Source organism: Pelophylax lessonae, assembly GCF_965119305.1.
Source record: "Pelophylax lessonae genome assembly, chromosome: 5".
Lineage (NCBI taxonomy): Eukaryota > Metazoa > Chordata > Amphibia > Anura > Ranidae > Pelophylax > Pelophylax lessonae.
This window is the reverse complement of record NC_138772.1, coordinates 553,047,671-553,061,381: the sequence shown is the minus strand read 5'-3', so window position 1 is coordinate 553,061,381 and position 13,711 is coordinate 553,047,671. Positions and strand designations below refer to the sequence as shown.

The window sequence follows — 13,711 nt, the reverse complement described above, 5'->3', positions numbered from 1 at the left end:
CTATTCTGTGGAGTGAATCCTATAGGACAGGGATGAACACAAATTCATTGTGGGCCATATCAGCAGTGTGGTTGCCCTTAAAGGGCCAGTTGTATATAGGGTGCACTATGTACAGAGTGCAGGGTTCAGGGGTGCGCTGTGTACAGAGCGCAGGGGTGCGCTGTGTACAGAGCGCAGGGGTGCGCTGTGTACAGAGCTCAGGGGTGCGCTGTGTACAGAGCGCAGGGGTGCGCTGTGTACAGAGCTCAGGGGTGCGCTGTGTACAGAGTGCATGAATATGCTATGTATGGAGTTCAGAGGTGTGCTATGTGCAGTTCAGAAATAAGCTATGTACAGAGTGCAGAGTTTAGGGGTGCGCTTTGTACAGAGTGCAGAGTTCATGAATACGCTACAGGGTGCAGAGTTAAGGGGTGCACTAAGTACAGAGTGCCAGGTTCAGGGATATGGCACTCTCAGAGTGCCGGGTTCAGGGGTGCGCTGCATACAGCATTCAGGAATACACTAAGTGCAGAGTGCAGGCTTCAGAGGTGTGCTGTGTACAGAGTGCAGGAATATGCTACGTTCAGATGTGTGCTATGTGCAGTTCAGAAATAAGCTATGTACCGAGAGCAGAGTTTAGGGGTGCGCTTTGTACAGAGTGCAGAGTTCATGAATACACTAAGTACAGAGTGCCGGGATCAGGGATATGCTACTCTCAGAGTGCCGCGTTCAGGGGCGCGCTGCGTACAGCATGAAGAGTTCAGGAATACACTAAGTGCAGGGTTCAGGGGTGTGCTGTGTACAGAGTGCAGGGTTCAGGGGTGTGCTGTGTACAGAGTGCAGGGTTCAGGGGTGTGCTGTGTACAGAGTGCAGGGTTCAGGGGTGTGCTGTGTACAGAGTGCAGGGTTCAGGGGTGTGCTGTGTACAGAGTGCAGGGTTCAGGGGCGCGCTGCGTACAGCGTTCAGGGGCGCACTGCGTACAGCGCTCAGGGGCGCACTGCGTACAGCGATCAGGGGCGCACTGCGTACAGCGATCAGGGGCGCACTGCGTACAGCGATCAGGGGCGCACTGCGTACAGCGATCAGGGGCGCACTGCGTACAGCGATCAGGGGCGCACTGCGTACAGCGATCAGGGGCGCACTGCGTACAGCGATCAGGGGTGCGCAAGCTAAATTCCAAACCTTCCTTGCATCTCTCTCCCCTACCTGGCCCGAGTCTAGTACCTCTCTGTGTGGGCGGTATGCCTTGCAGGGAGATCATTCTCTCACTCTGAGATCTGTCCCTGCCATGCCCCGCTGTGAGCACATGCAGGGATCGTTAGAGCGAAGGGGAAAAGCCAGAAGTGATGACAGAGCCAATCACACAAGCAGGAAATGATGTTTCTGGGGGTGTGGTCAGTATACATTCTGTGTACAGAACAGATCTAGGCGGCCATATTGCATTGCATTTTCAGAAAATGACAACAGCTGCAGATTGAAAATGAAAGGTCATTTTTAATAACATTCAATCACAATATGATTTGTGTCAGTATACGCTATATTGTTATGTCTTTGCTATTTTTTTTCCCCACGAAGGTGGAGTTACCCTTTAAGTGACTTTGAACATGGCACAGTTGTTGGTGGTCTGAGTATTTCTGAGATTTTCACACACAACCATCTCTCAGGTTTACAGAGAATGGTGGGGAAAGGAGAAAATATCCAGTGAGCGAAAGTTGTGTAGAAGAAAATACCTTGTTGAGGTCAGAGGAGAATGGGCAGACTGGTTAAAGATGAAAGAAATGCAACAGTAACTCCAATAACCACGCGTTACACCCAAGGTATGCAGAATACCACCTCTGAATGCACAACACATCCAACCTTGAAGCAGATGAGCTACAGCAGGAGAAGACCACACCGGGTGCCACTCCTGTCAGCTAAGAACAGAAAACTGAGGTTACAATTGGCACAGGATCACCAAAATTGGTCAATGGAAGATTGGAAAAACGTTGTCTGGTCTGATGAGTCTGGATTTCAGCTGCGACATTCAGATGGTGGGGTCAGAATTGGGCGCATGGATCCATCCTGCACTGTATCACCGGTTCAGGCTGGTGCTGGTGTAATGGTGTGGGGGGGGTGGGGGTGGGGGGTAATGGTTCAGGCTGGTGCAATGGTGTGGAGGGGGGGGGGGGGGGCTAATGGTTCAGGTTGGTGCTTGTGTAATGGTGTGGAGGAGGGGGGGGGGGTAATGGTTCAGGCTGGTGTAATGGTGTGGAGGAGGGGGGGGGGTGATGGTTCAGGCTGGTGCAATGGTGTGGAAGGGGGGGGGGTAATGTTTCAGGCTGGTGCTGGTGTAATGGTGTGGAGGAGGGGGGGGGGGGTAATGGTTCAGGCTGGTGGTGTAATAGTGGGGGGGGGATATTTTCTTGGCACACTTTGGGCCCCTTTAGTGGTTTAAACGCCACGGCCTACCTGATTATTGTTGCTGACCATGTCCATCCCATTATGACTACAGTGTCCCCATCTTCTGATGGCTCCTTCCAGCAGGATAATGCACCATGTCACAAAGCTCCAATCATCTCACCACTGGTTTCTTCAGCATGACAATGAGGTCACTGTCCTCCAATGGCCTCCACACTCACCAGATCCGGTCACTGTCCTCCACACTCACCAGATCCGGTCACTGGCCTCCACACTCACCAGATCCGGTCACTGTCCTCCAATGGCCTCCACACTCACCACATTTCATCCAATAGAGCACCTTTGAGATATGGTGGAACGGGAGATTGGCATCATGGATGTGCAGCCGATCTGCAGCAACTGCGTGATGCTATCATGTCACTATGGAGCAAAATCTCTGAGGAACGTTTCCAACACCTTGTTGAATCTATGCCACGAAGAATAAAGGCAAAAGAGGGTCCAACCCGTTACTAGTAAGGTGCACCTAATAAAGTGGCCGGTGAGTGTATAACATTTACAGTACACAAATGTATAAGAAAATAGCGATCAGCTGGATACCAAACACACATATTACAAGGGGCAGAAAGCAGATGGGACAGCAACTGATCACGCCATACATAGGATTCGTATCGTGTGGTATGTGACGAACCAACATTTCGTTCGGAGCAGTAATATGTTGGTTGTCGGACTGTAAAACATGGTCATGCGGAAACAATAATATAGTTAGAAAACTTGGGGATTGTCCACTTGGCCATCTTAAAATGTTCTCGTGCATTTACTCTTGGTGTATGCAAAGGGTTAGCTGCGGAGGTAACCCCAGTGATGATCACTGACAACGATTGGGTGTCAGCCACCTGGATGAAGAATAAAGATCCGTACTCAACTTAAAAGTGACACCTACAACCCAATGTGGTACTACACACTATGCAATTGCTTCCCTAGAATTTATTTTGTGTAAATGACCCCAATTTAATCCACGAGCTGAGAGCTGCAGATTGAAGGATCAGCATAGAGCTGCGGACACCACCCCCCCCCCCCCCAGACACCCCTGATCACCTTCAAGCAGGGCCGCCATCAGGGGGGTACAGATGATACACCTGTATGGGGCCTGAGCGCCAGGAGGGCCCCGGGCCCCGGCAAACAGGAAGTGTGCCCAGTGCAAGAGAGAGGAGATAGGATTGGAGGAAGAGGAGATTGAATTTGAAGAGGAGGACATGGGATGGAGGACATGGGATGGAGGAGGAGGAGATAGGATTGGAAGAGGAGGACATGGGATGGAGGAGATAGGAGAGGAGGAGGACACGGGATGGGGGAGATGGGCACGGGATGGGGGGGAGAGATGGGCACGGGATGGGGGGGAGATGGGCACGGGATGGGGGGGGAGATGGGCACGGGATGGGGGGGGGAGATGGGCACGGGATGGGGGGAGATGGGCACGGGATGGGGGGGAGATGGGCACGGGATGGGGGGGGAGATGGGCACGGGATGGGGGGGGAGATGGGCACGGGATGGGGGGGGGGAGATGGGCACGGGATGGGGGGGGGAGATGGGCACGGGATGGGGGGGGGAGATGGGCACGGGATGGGGGGGGAGATGGGCACGGGATGGGGGGGGAGATGGGCACGGGATGGGGGGGGGAGATGGGCACGGGATGGGGGGGGGGAGATGGGCACGGGATGGGGGGGGAGATGGGCACGGGATGGGGGAGGGAGATGGGCACGGGATGGGGGGGGGAGATGGGCACGGGATGGGGGGGGGAGATGGGCACGGGATGGGGGGGGGAGATGGGCACGGGATGGGGGGGGGAGATGGGCACGGGATGGGGGGGGGAGATGGGCACGGGATGGGGGGGGGAGATGGGCACGGGATGGGGGGGGGAGATGGGCACGGGATGGGGGGGGGAGATGGGCACGGGATGGGGGGGGGGGGAGATGGGCACGGGATGGGGGGGGAGATGGGCACAGGATGGGGGGGGGGGGAGATGGGCACAGGATGGGGGGGGGGGGGGAGATGGGCACGGGATGGGACAGCCAGTGGGGGGTGGGGCCTGGGGAATGTTGATGGTCAGGTCCAGGGGGGCCCAGGCCTAAAGCTGTGTAAGGGTCCCCAAAATTTCTGACGATAACTGCCCTGCCTTCAAGAAACAGCGACACGTTTTACCAAGTAGCAATGACAATTAATGACGTCTCACAGAAGAATGACACCATGCAAAGCACACACAGCACACCGCAGACACTCAGTCAAAGCAACATCTAGTTAGTGCTCATTAGTGGCTTAAACAACAATCTTTGCACATTTGTACCATTAAACAGGTAAGTTTACACCTAGTAAAAAAAAAAAATACACCTACTAAAAAAGTCATTAAATCCTGGGCAATCCAAACTTACTAAAGGGTCAGTCCACCCAAGCGCAGATTTTCAGTGTTTTGTGGCTATTGGGCCATTAGGCCCCAACAGTTTGTTTCTTTATCTCTCAGCAAGAATATTGGTGCAATGTACCCAACTGCTGTGGCCATTATGAGGGGTTCCCAACATTCCAGCTCCAAGTTCCAGGGTTTGCATGTCTGCTGTGCCCAATATGAGAGGTTCCCAGATCTTCACACTAGCTGTGATCCATTGTGAGGGACTCCCACCATCCCTGCACTGATTTCCAAGGTCTTCCAGCCTTCTGTGCCTTCTATAAGGGATCCCCACCATCCCTGTGCTGAGTTCCTATATCTGTACACCCACTGTGCCCACTATGAGGGGTTCCCACCATTTCTGTGCCGAGTTCCCGGGTCTGTGCACCTTCTGTGCCCACTATGAGGGATCCCCACCATCTCTGTGCTGAGTTCCTGGGTCTATACACCTGTGCCCACTATGAGGGGTTCCCTCCATCCCTGTGCTGAGTTCCCAGGTCTGTACACCCGCTGTGCCCACTATGAGGGGTTCCCACCATCTCTGTGCTGAGTTCCTGGGTCTGTACACCTGCTTGTGCCCACTAAGAGGGGTTACCACCATCTCTGTGCTGAGTTCCTGGGTCTGTACACCTGCTTGTGCCCACTATGAGGTGTTCCCACCATCCCTGTGCTGAGTTCCTGGGTCTGTACACCTGCTGTGCCCACTATGAGGGGTTAATTTTGTTTATTGAAAAATCTTACAAACAACAACTTATATACAATAAAACCATAATAAATAAATTAATAAATAACATATTTACAAAATAATTAAATATAACTATACAAAACCAAAAACCAAACAAGAACATAATAAATAAACCAAATTGCGCACAGCATAAACCCTATGAGAGAGCCAGACTAAGGAACATCACCGTCACCATGCATGTAGCCTTTTATCAAAAATATATTTTATCTGAAAATCTAGGGGAGTGAAGCAAGGACAGAAAGAAAAGCCGCACACCCCGAGATCAACAGGCAGCAGCTACAGAGTCCTGATATTCCTCCACGCCTTTATCCAGGCCTCCTGCTGCCACCTGTCTTTCTCAAGACCTCGAATCTTCCCAACCTCACCCAGAATGTTCTGCACCACCACCTCAACAGGGAGGATTTTACTCCGTAAGGATACCTGGCACCGTGCACTCCACGTGAAATAACGGACTACTACACTAACTAAAAAAAGTGTTTCCAAATCATAATCCCGGCGAGTCTGGAATGCCCCATACACCCACTCTGCATAACTCATATGGGGGAGGAAGGGTACACTCAGAGCCCTCCCTACCCTCTTGTACACCTCTATATTAAAAGGGCACTGAAGCAAAAAATGATCCATGGACTCCACCGCACCTCCACACTCTACTCTCGGGCAGCCACGATCACTCACAGAGAGAAACTTCAGGTTGCCCTTCACATATAGTTTTCCATGGAAAGCGAGCCAAGCCTGATCCCTAAACTTCATTGGGATTCTCTCCAAATTAATCAAACGCAAACCCTCCCCCAAAACTAGGCTTGGGCAATCCCTTAAGGCCAGTGGTTCGCAAAAAACAGAGCTCATGATCCGCTTCTCAAGAAGTTTCCTTGGAAGAGATCTGATCTCCCCTGCCGTTACTTGCCACTGCCGAAGTATTTTCAAACACGGGGCAACATAAGTCGGGAGCTTATCATGCTTGACCCTCAGGCTTTTCACTGGCCCACCATTTTCCCAGTTTCGCAGAAAGGGCCTAAACCAGGACTGGAAAATACCAACCCACCCAGGCGGTCTCTCTGCCAACATGTTACCAAGGTTGTACTTTACAAACATCAGAGAGAAAAAGACTACAGGGTTGATCATTCCTAGACCACCCTCCCGCCTAGGAAGATAAGTCACACTCCTTTTGACAAGGTTTATTCTGTTTCCCCATAACAGCTGGAAGAAACAACTATAGATCCTGGTATAGAGAGACACTGGCAAAATGCAGACAAAACTGACATACAGAAAAATTGGAATCAGGTAACCTTTGATCAGATCAACCTTTTCCCTTAAGGAAAACCGCCAACTTTTCCAGCTCGCCACCTTGGCATTGGCATTCTCCAGCCTGCTCACCCAATTTGCATGACCATAGTCACCTGGGCCAAATTCAATGCCTAGAACTCTAATTTTTTGTTGGGGCTCCGGGAAGTCATCCGGGAGAACAAAGCTCTCACCTTCCACGCCCATCCAGAAAGCTTCACACTTGTCCTGGTTGACCTTTGAACCTGATGCTTCCGCATACTGCCTTGTCACTGAGACCACCTCCTGCGCTTCCCCAGTCCCAGAGACAAAAACAGAAACGTCATCAGCATAAGCCACAACCTTCAAAGGAGGCTCACCAGCGATGCCCAAAGGTACCCCACACAATGGTCCACTCTCTAGCCTTCTAATGAAGGGGTCGATTGCAAACGCATATAGCAGAGGACTCAAAGGACACCCCTGACGCACACCTGAGCCAACCACAAAGGGCTGCCCAACCCAACCATTAACCAGAGGAAAGCTTTCAGCCCCTTTGTACAAAATCTTGAGCCAATCAATGAAACCCCCCTCCAGGCCATACTTGCCAAGAAGGAGCCATAGGTACTCATGATTAACCCTATCAAAGGCCTTAGCCTGATCCAATGTCAGCAGATATTTACCCCAACCAGCAGCCCTACAACGCTCCAAGGCCTCCCGGACAGCTAACACAGCTGAGAAAGTGCTTCTACCCTGGATTGCGCAGTGCTGGTGATGGGATAACAAATCGCCTGCCACTGATGATAATCGCCAGAAAAAAATCTTTGCCAGTATCTTTCTATCGACATTAAGAAGGCTAATGGGGCGCCAATTCTCAATCATCGAAGGATCTTTGCCCTTTGACAGAAGAACCACTGCAGATTGCCTCATGGAAGGAGGGAGAGAACCCTCATGCAAACAGCCATTAAAAACCTCCGCAAGGTGTGAAGCCAGGATCTTCTTAAAACATTTATAAAATTCGGCTGTCAAACCATCTGGCCCTGGCGTTTTCCTGATGGCTAGTTTATCAATAGCCTGGATCACCTCATCTGCAGTGATTTCATCTGTCAAATTCATCAAAGGAACAATATTTTCCAGACCTGGCGTAGAGTCCAAAAAACTCAACATCCCTGTCCGATCAAGGTTCTTTCCTCCCAGGAGATCAGCATAGTATGACCTGACGACCTCCAGGATCCCTGACCTAGACTTCGTCAGAGAGCCCGTACTGTCCTTCAGGCCATTGACCGTCTTAACTGCTACGCTCTGTTTACAATTCTGGTAAGGGTCAGGCGAATGGTATTTCCCATAGTCCCTTTCCTGAACCAAAGAGGCGTGCCGGTCATATTGATGGGTCCTCAGGAGGAGCTTCACCTCAGAGATCGCCCCAGAATCTCCTCCATTCGATACAAGGCGGTCAAGTTTCCTCCGCAAACGCTGGTAGGTGATATACTTATCTTGCTGTCTCTTTCTCCCTATGGCCTTGAAAAGCCTAACAGTCCGCTGTTTTATAAGCTCCCACCATTCTGACTTACTGTTGCAAAAGTCTAGGATAGTTACCTGTGCCTGAAAAAATTCCTCAAAGGATTGTCTTACTTCCTCGTCATCCAGGAGGGCCGAATTCAATCTCCAGATACCCCTCCCCCTAGGTGGCACGCCTGAGGCATTCAGAGTCAAATATAGAATACAGTGATCAGAAAACTCCACTGCCCGACAAACAGGTGCCGAAAAAGCAGAGTCCTCCTTTAAAAAAAACCTATCTATCCTACTCTGACTATTACCTCGCTGAAAAGTGAACCCCGTGCTGTCTGGGCAGCGCTTAATGTGCACATCTACCAGACCTGCTTCCCTAACCATTGCATTCAGGAAAAGGCTGTCATAGCCCAGCTTATCTCTGAAACCTCTCCTGTCTTTAGGCCTAGTAATGGTGTTGAAGTCACCTCCAAAGATAACCTGCTGAGCCGTAAAAAGAAAAGGCTTAATCTTTGTAAAGAGGCATTTCCTGTCCCATTTTGTCTGGGGACCATAGATGTTAATCAGGCGCAGGTCCTGCCCCCTCACAGAGACATCCAAAATCATGCATCTCCCAATCTCTACCTCAATTACCCGTCGGCATGTTACCATACCAGAAAAAAGGACTGCAACCCCGCTGTAAGGCTCGGCCGCAAGAGACCAAAAGGAGGGACCACGCTTCCACTCCTTCTTTGCCAGATGTATATCAGCCAGATTACTGAGATGGGTCTCTTGCAAAAACAAAATGTCAGCATCAAACTCGCTGAGCAAAAATAAGGCCATATGACGAGCACTCACTGATTTTAAGCTGGCAACATTAATGGTTGCCACTTTTAACGGAGTGGGAACTGCCATTAGGATAATTGAGGCAGCCGTTTCTTAGCCTGACTACTCTCTCTTCCTGGAGAACCAGTGCGCTTCAATGCACCCTGGGACTCATCATCCATAGAAGACGCCGTACTCAACGAGTCCCATTCATCGTCATCATCTGACAGGACCCCAAACTTATTTTTCAAGGGCAAAACCTTAGGACTTTGGGCAACTGAACACCTTTTTTTTTTTCTTTTGCCCTTCTTCCTTTTCTCCTCCAACCATTCCACATCATCCTTGGACAAACTGCAAATTACAGTCTCCCCACTCTTAGCCTCCCCTTCACCCCCACTCTCCCTTACCTTATCTGCCACCAGGCCAGCCTCTTCACCATTTTCCCCACTCCTCTGCATCCCCTGGTCCCCAATAGAAGCCCTGAAATGTCGAGGGGGTGGGACTGGCACTGCACTTGATGCCCCTGCATCAGCACCTCTTGCGGCCTCTGCAATTTTGGAGGACATAGACACAGAAGGATTGGACACATTCTCGGTAACTGATACATGCAAACGCACAGACTGGGGCACCACAGATTTGGAAGACACTGACACACTGGGAATTGGCACAGACTGGGAAATCACAGACTGGGAAGACACAGGCACACTAGGCAAACGCACAGACTGGGAAGACACAGGCACACTGGGCAAACGCACAGACTGGGAAGACACAGGCACACTAGGCAAACGCACAGACTGGGAAGACACATGCACACTGGGCATTGGCACAGACTCAGAGGGAATCGCAGGCACCCTAGCTGCTGAGCTCTGAGCATCCTCCATGTCCAGGCGGAAGAACTCTCTCATGAGCTCAGGCTGGTTATGCATTGCCTCGGGACACTGGCTATAAGGATGCCCAACCGAATTGCACAAGTTGCACCTTATAATGTTGCAATCCTTTGCCAAATGCCCTAAATCCTGACACAGAGAGCATTTCATCACTGGACAGGAGGATGCAAAGTGCCCTTTATCCCCACATTTATTACACAGTTTTGGCTGGCCTGGATAAAAGATGGTCAGCCTGTCCCTTCCCAGGAAAGCTGAGGATGGCAGATGCTGGATGACATTATCAATAACCCTCAGTTTTAGCTGCACAGACCATCCCCCCGTCCATATTCCTCGGTCATCCATAATTTTGTGTAAGGGGCTCAGGATGTCTCCATATCTCCTCAGCCATACAGATAAATCCCCTTGTGGTATGGACTCATTGCGCACAAGAATCGTCACCATTTTAATAAGTGGCTGACGTGACACAACTTTGGGGATGAGCCCTCTCCAGTCCGGCAGGCTCCTACACACATGTTCATATTTCTCCCAAAATATGTCCAAAGACTCCGGACGGATAAAGGACAAATCATACTCATAGGAGCCGGTCGGACTGATCAGGGCGAAGATATCTTCGGGTCTAAACCCCATCTGCAGAATCTTATCAACCACAGCTCTCCTATATGGGGGAATACCTTCGCCTTCCCATCTGAGCTGAACCACATTCCTCCTTTTAAATAGTGAGGAAGATAAACCATTTCCATGCTCCCCCCTACCAGATCCTGTAGCAGCACCAGCATAGGTTTTCCTCCCAGACATACCAGTAATTACAGCATTGTCCTTAGACACAACCACACCTGCTGACAAGGAGCCTGAATCAACCCTTGCAGTCTTTGGAGCAGCAGAGACAAGACCCACCCCCTCCCCCTTCTCTAAGCACTCAGCTGCTTTCCTGGGTTCAATCACAGTTTTTTTTACTGCAGAATCCCCAACAGTTGTAGCACTACTGCTCCCAGCATCTCCTGCACCATTTTCAGGAACAACAGCTTTATCTGGGTCAGGAAAAGCCTTTGCAATGTCCGTGGTGCTCCTCTCTGCAGACACTTCAACCAAAAGCTCAAAGTTATTTTCAGTTTTCCCACCAATCGCATTTAAAGTTTTTTTAGCAGGTGCATCAGGTTGCACTGCATGCTGCACATTGTCTATGGGTGTGGGCTGACAGCCCATAGCACTACAACCCTCAGCAAGCACATTGTCATTAATAAAGTTCATATCACCACTTTGCACACACACTGTACCTGCTTGCTGTGTTACCTCTGCAGTGTCATGGTTAATGGCGGGATCAAACTCCCTCCTGGTTGTTGCAGGCTTAATGGTGAATCTTCCTCTCTCCACGGGTCTCTCTTTCATAGGGCGAGGAACGGTATCCATATCCTCATCTGAGGAATCCGCAGAAAAATGTAACTTTCTTCCATCCAGAGGGGTTTCCAGCTCAGCGATGAACTCCAACATGCCAGTACCCCCCTCAACCTCCTGCTCAGATGTTCCACATTGCTGCTGCAGAGGGAGGGAGACAGAGGCCTCCGCCATTGGGGGCTCAGCAGATGTCTGAGGTGTTGAAGAGCTGGGCTCATCCTCCGGGCCCACTTTCTCACTCTCTGCTGACTCTGTCGGTACCTGAATCTCTTCACTGGCTGGGTCACTCTCCATGCTGGAAACGGTTCCTCTCCTCATACGGCTGAAACGTTCCTCATTCCTGTATTTTTCCTTAAAAGCTCCGCTACTTTCCTTCAGAGAGCTCACCAACTCTTTCTGCTTCCTCAAAGCTTGCTCCAAGTCCTTTAATTCAGGCCTCAGAGCCGGTCTCTTCTTACTGTACAGTTTGGCACAATACAACTTTTTCTTTTTAAATTCAGTTTTTAAAGCTGCCAATTTCTCCTCCTCTTTCTCAATCCTTGTCAGCTTGTCCACAATCCTCCGTCTTAAGGTAGATAGGGATTCACCCCTCCTTGGGCCGAGCTCCATGTCTTCCATAGGCCGAGGCCTAGTCTCAGGCCTATCCAGGGGGCCCCCGCCGGGGTCCTCCCCAGGATCCAGCATCCCTCCTGGGGCAGAGAAACAACTCTAGCCCCTGGCTTCTGGAAGCACACGAGCTAAGGAATCAGCAACCTCACACCTCGCTGTCAGGGAGTGGAATGGCAGTTTCCCACCATCCCTGTGCTGAGTTCCTGGGTCTGTACACCTGCTGTGCCCACTATGAGGGGTTCCCTCCATCTCTGTGCTGGGTTCCTGGGTCTGTACACCTGCTTGTGCCCACTATGAGGTGTTCCCACCATCCCTGTGCTGAGTTCCTGGGTCTGTACACCTGCTGTGCCCACTATGAGGGGTTCCCACCATCCCTGTGCTGAGTTCCTGGGTCTGTACACCTGCTGTGCCCACTATGAGGGGTTCCCTCCATCTCTGTGCTGGGTTCCTGGGTCTGTGCCCCTGCTGTGCCCATTATTCCGGCTTGATTTTTATTTATTATGTATTCTGGTAAATGTAATAGAAGAAGATGGAACGTGCAGTGGTGTTTCGGGACTCAAAGTTGGGCAGGACCAGATCCAGGTGGCACGGCAGGTAGAACATCCAATTGTTCTTAAAAAAGAAAACGTTGGCACTTAGCCCACCAAACACCACTTAACACTGAGAATGTTACTCTTGGTTGGAGCGACCCTTTAAACATGGCGGGACAAGACCAGGGAGTCAACGAGCTTTGATCAGTTGAGGCTCCTCCTCCCTTCCCAGATTCCACATGACCCCTCCCATGAGCCTGTCCACCATTGGGCTTTATCAAGTCCCCATTGCACATGTTTTAAAGGACCCCACATGAGAAAACAAAGACCAATAGAATACCTTCATGATGTCATGCTCGGTCAGTAACTGAGTGGTCAGATCGGTCTCCTCCGCACTGCGACCACTGCACAAATAAAGCTGTCAAAATGGGATTAGGAAAAGTTACATGAAGACGGAGATGAATGGAATCATACCGGGACTCTACACAACTTTGTTCAGCTTTTTGTCCAATCGGGAAAACCACCGCCCCACTCCCAGGCCAGATCACAGCAAGCAAGGATCATTGGTGACTTCCCATCCTACTCTCTTCCTATATTCCCATCCACAAGGGGGCAACTGACACCTTATCTCTAATACTGCCATCACTGCCCCCTAGTGGACAAGGCATAGAAAGTTATAGAGGTGGAAAACTGGGTAGACCCAAGCAGGGAGTGGCACCCTGGCTGGCTCCAGCCAAAAAATAAAGTTATGTAGAGTTCCAATACAAAAACACAAGGTGGAGTGACAACAGCAAGTTGTGGAGATACAGGAGGGAGAAATGTATCAATGAAGGTGCAGGGCTCCCCAAGAAAATTAATTATATATTTGCTTAAAGGGAATTTTCAAACAATATAGACAACCTTTATGTAGTCATGACCCCCTGTGTAGTTGAAGAGACCTAAACCTCTCATCTCCCCATCACATTTGGGCCCTCATCTCACTGCTCCCTAAACTACTCAGCTGACCAAAGCCTGACCAGTGAATGAGAGGACTACTGTAAGATTGTACTCCATACGCTCAATACCAGATTTCACCAGCAGATGGCACTGGAGGTAAAATCTCTACTTGCCATGAAAACCAAGGACCTGCAGAAAGGGGGCAGAGATGGCAATTCTGCCGTACAG

General features: G+C 50.6%; 1 protein-coding gene across 4 annotated transcripts in view; it reads right to left on the bottom strand.

Moving 5' to 3' along the window:
* The window catches only part of NBEAL2 (neurobeachin like 2), a 231,804-nt gene that overhangs the window by 120,473 nt on the left and 97,620 nt on the right, over positions 1-13,711 (bottom strand). For 3 of the 4 annotated variants that reach the window (XM_082257949.1, XM_082257950.1, XM_082257951.1), the window contains exon 10: positions 12,888-12,965. The exons of the other annotated variant lie outside the window; for it this stretch is intronic. In XM_082257949.1, the coding sequence (XP_082114075.1) occupies positions 12,888-12,965 (78 nt within the window). The remainder of the gene's footprint in view (positions 1-12,887; positions 12,966-13,711) is intronic. 4 annotated transcript variants of the gene reach the window in all.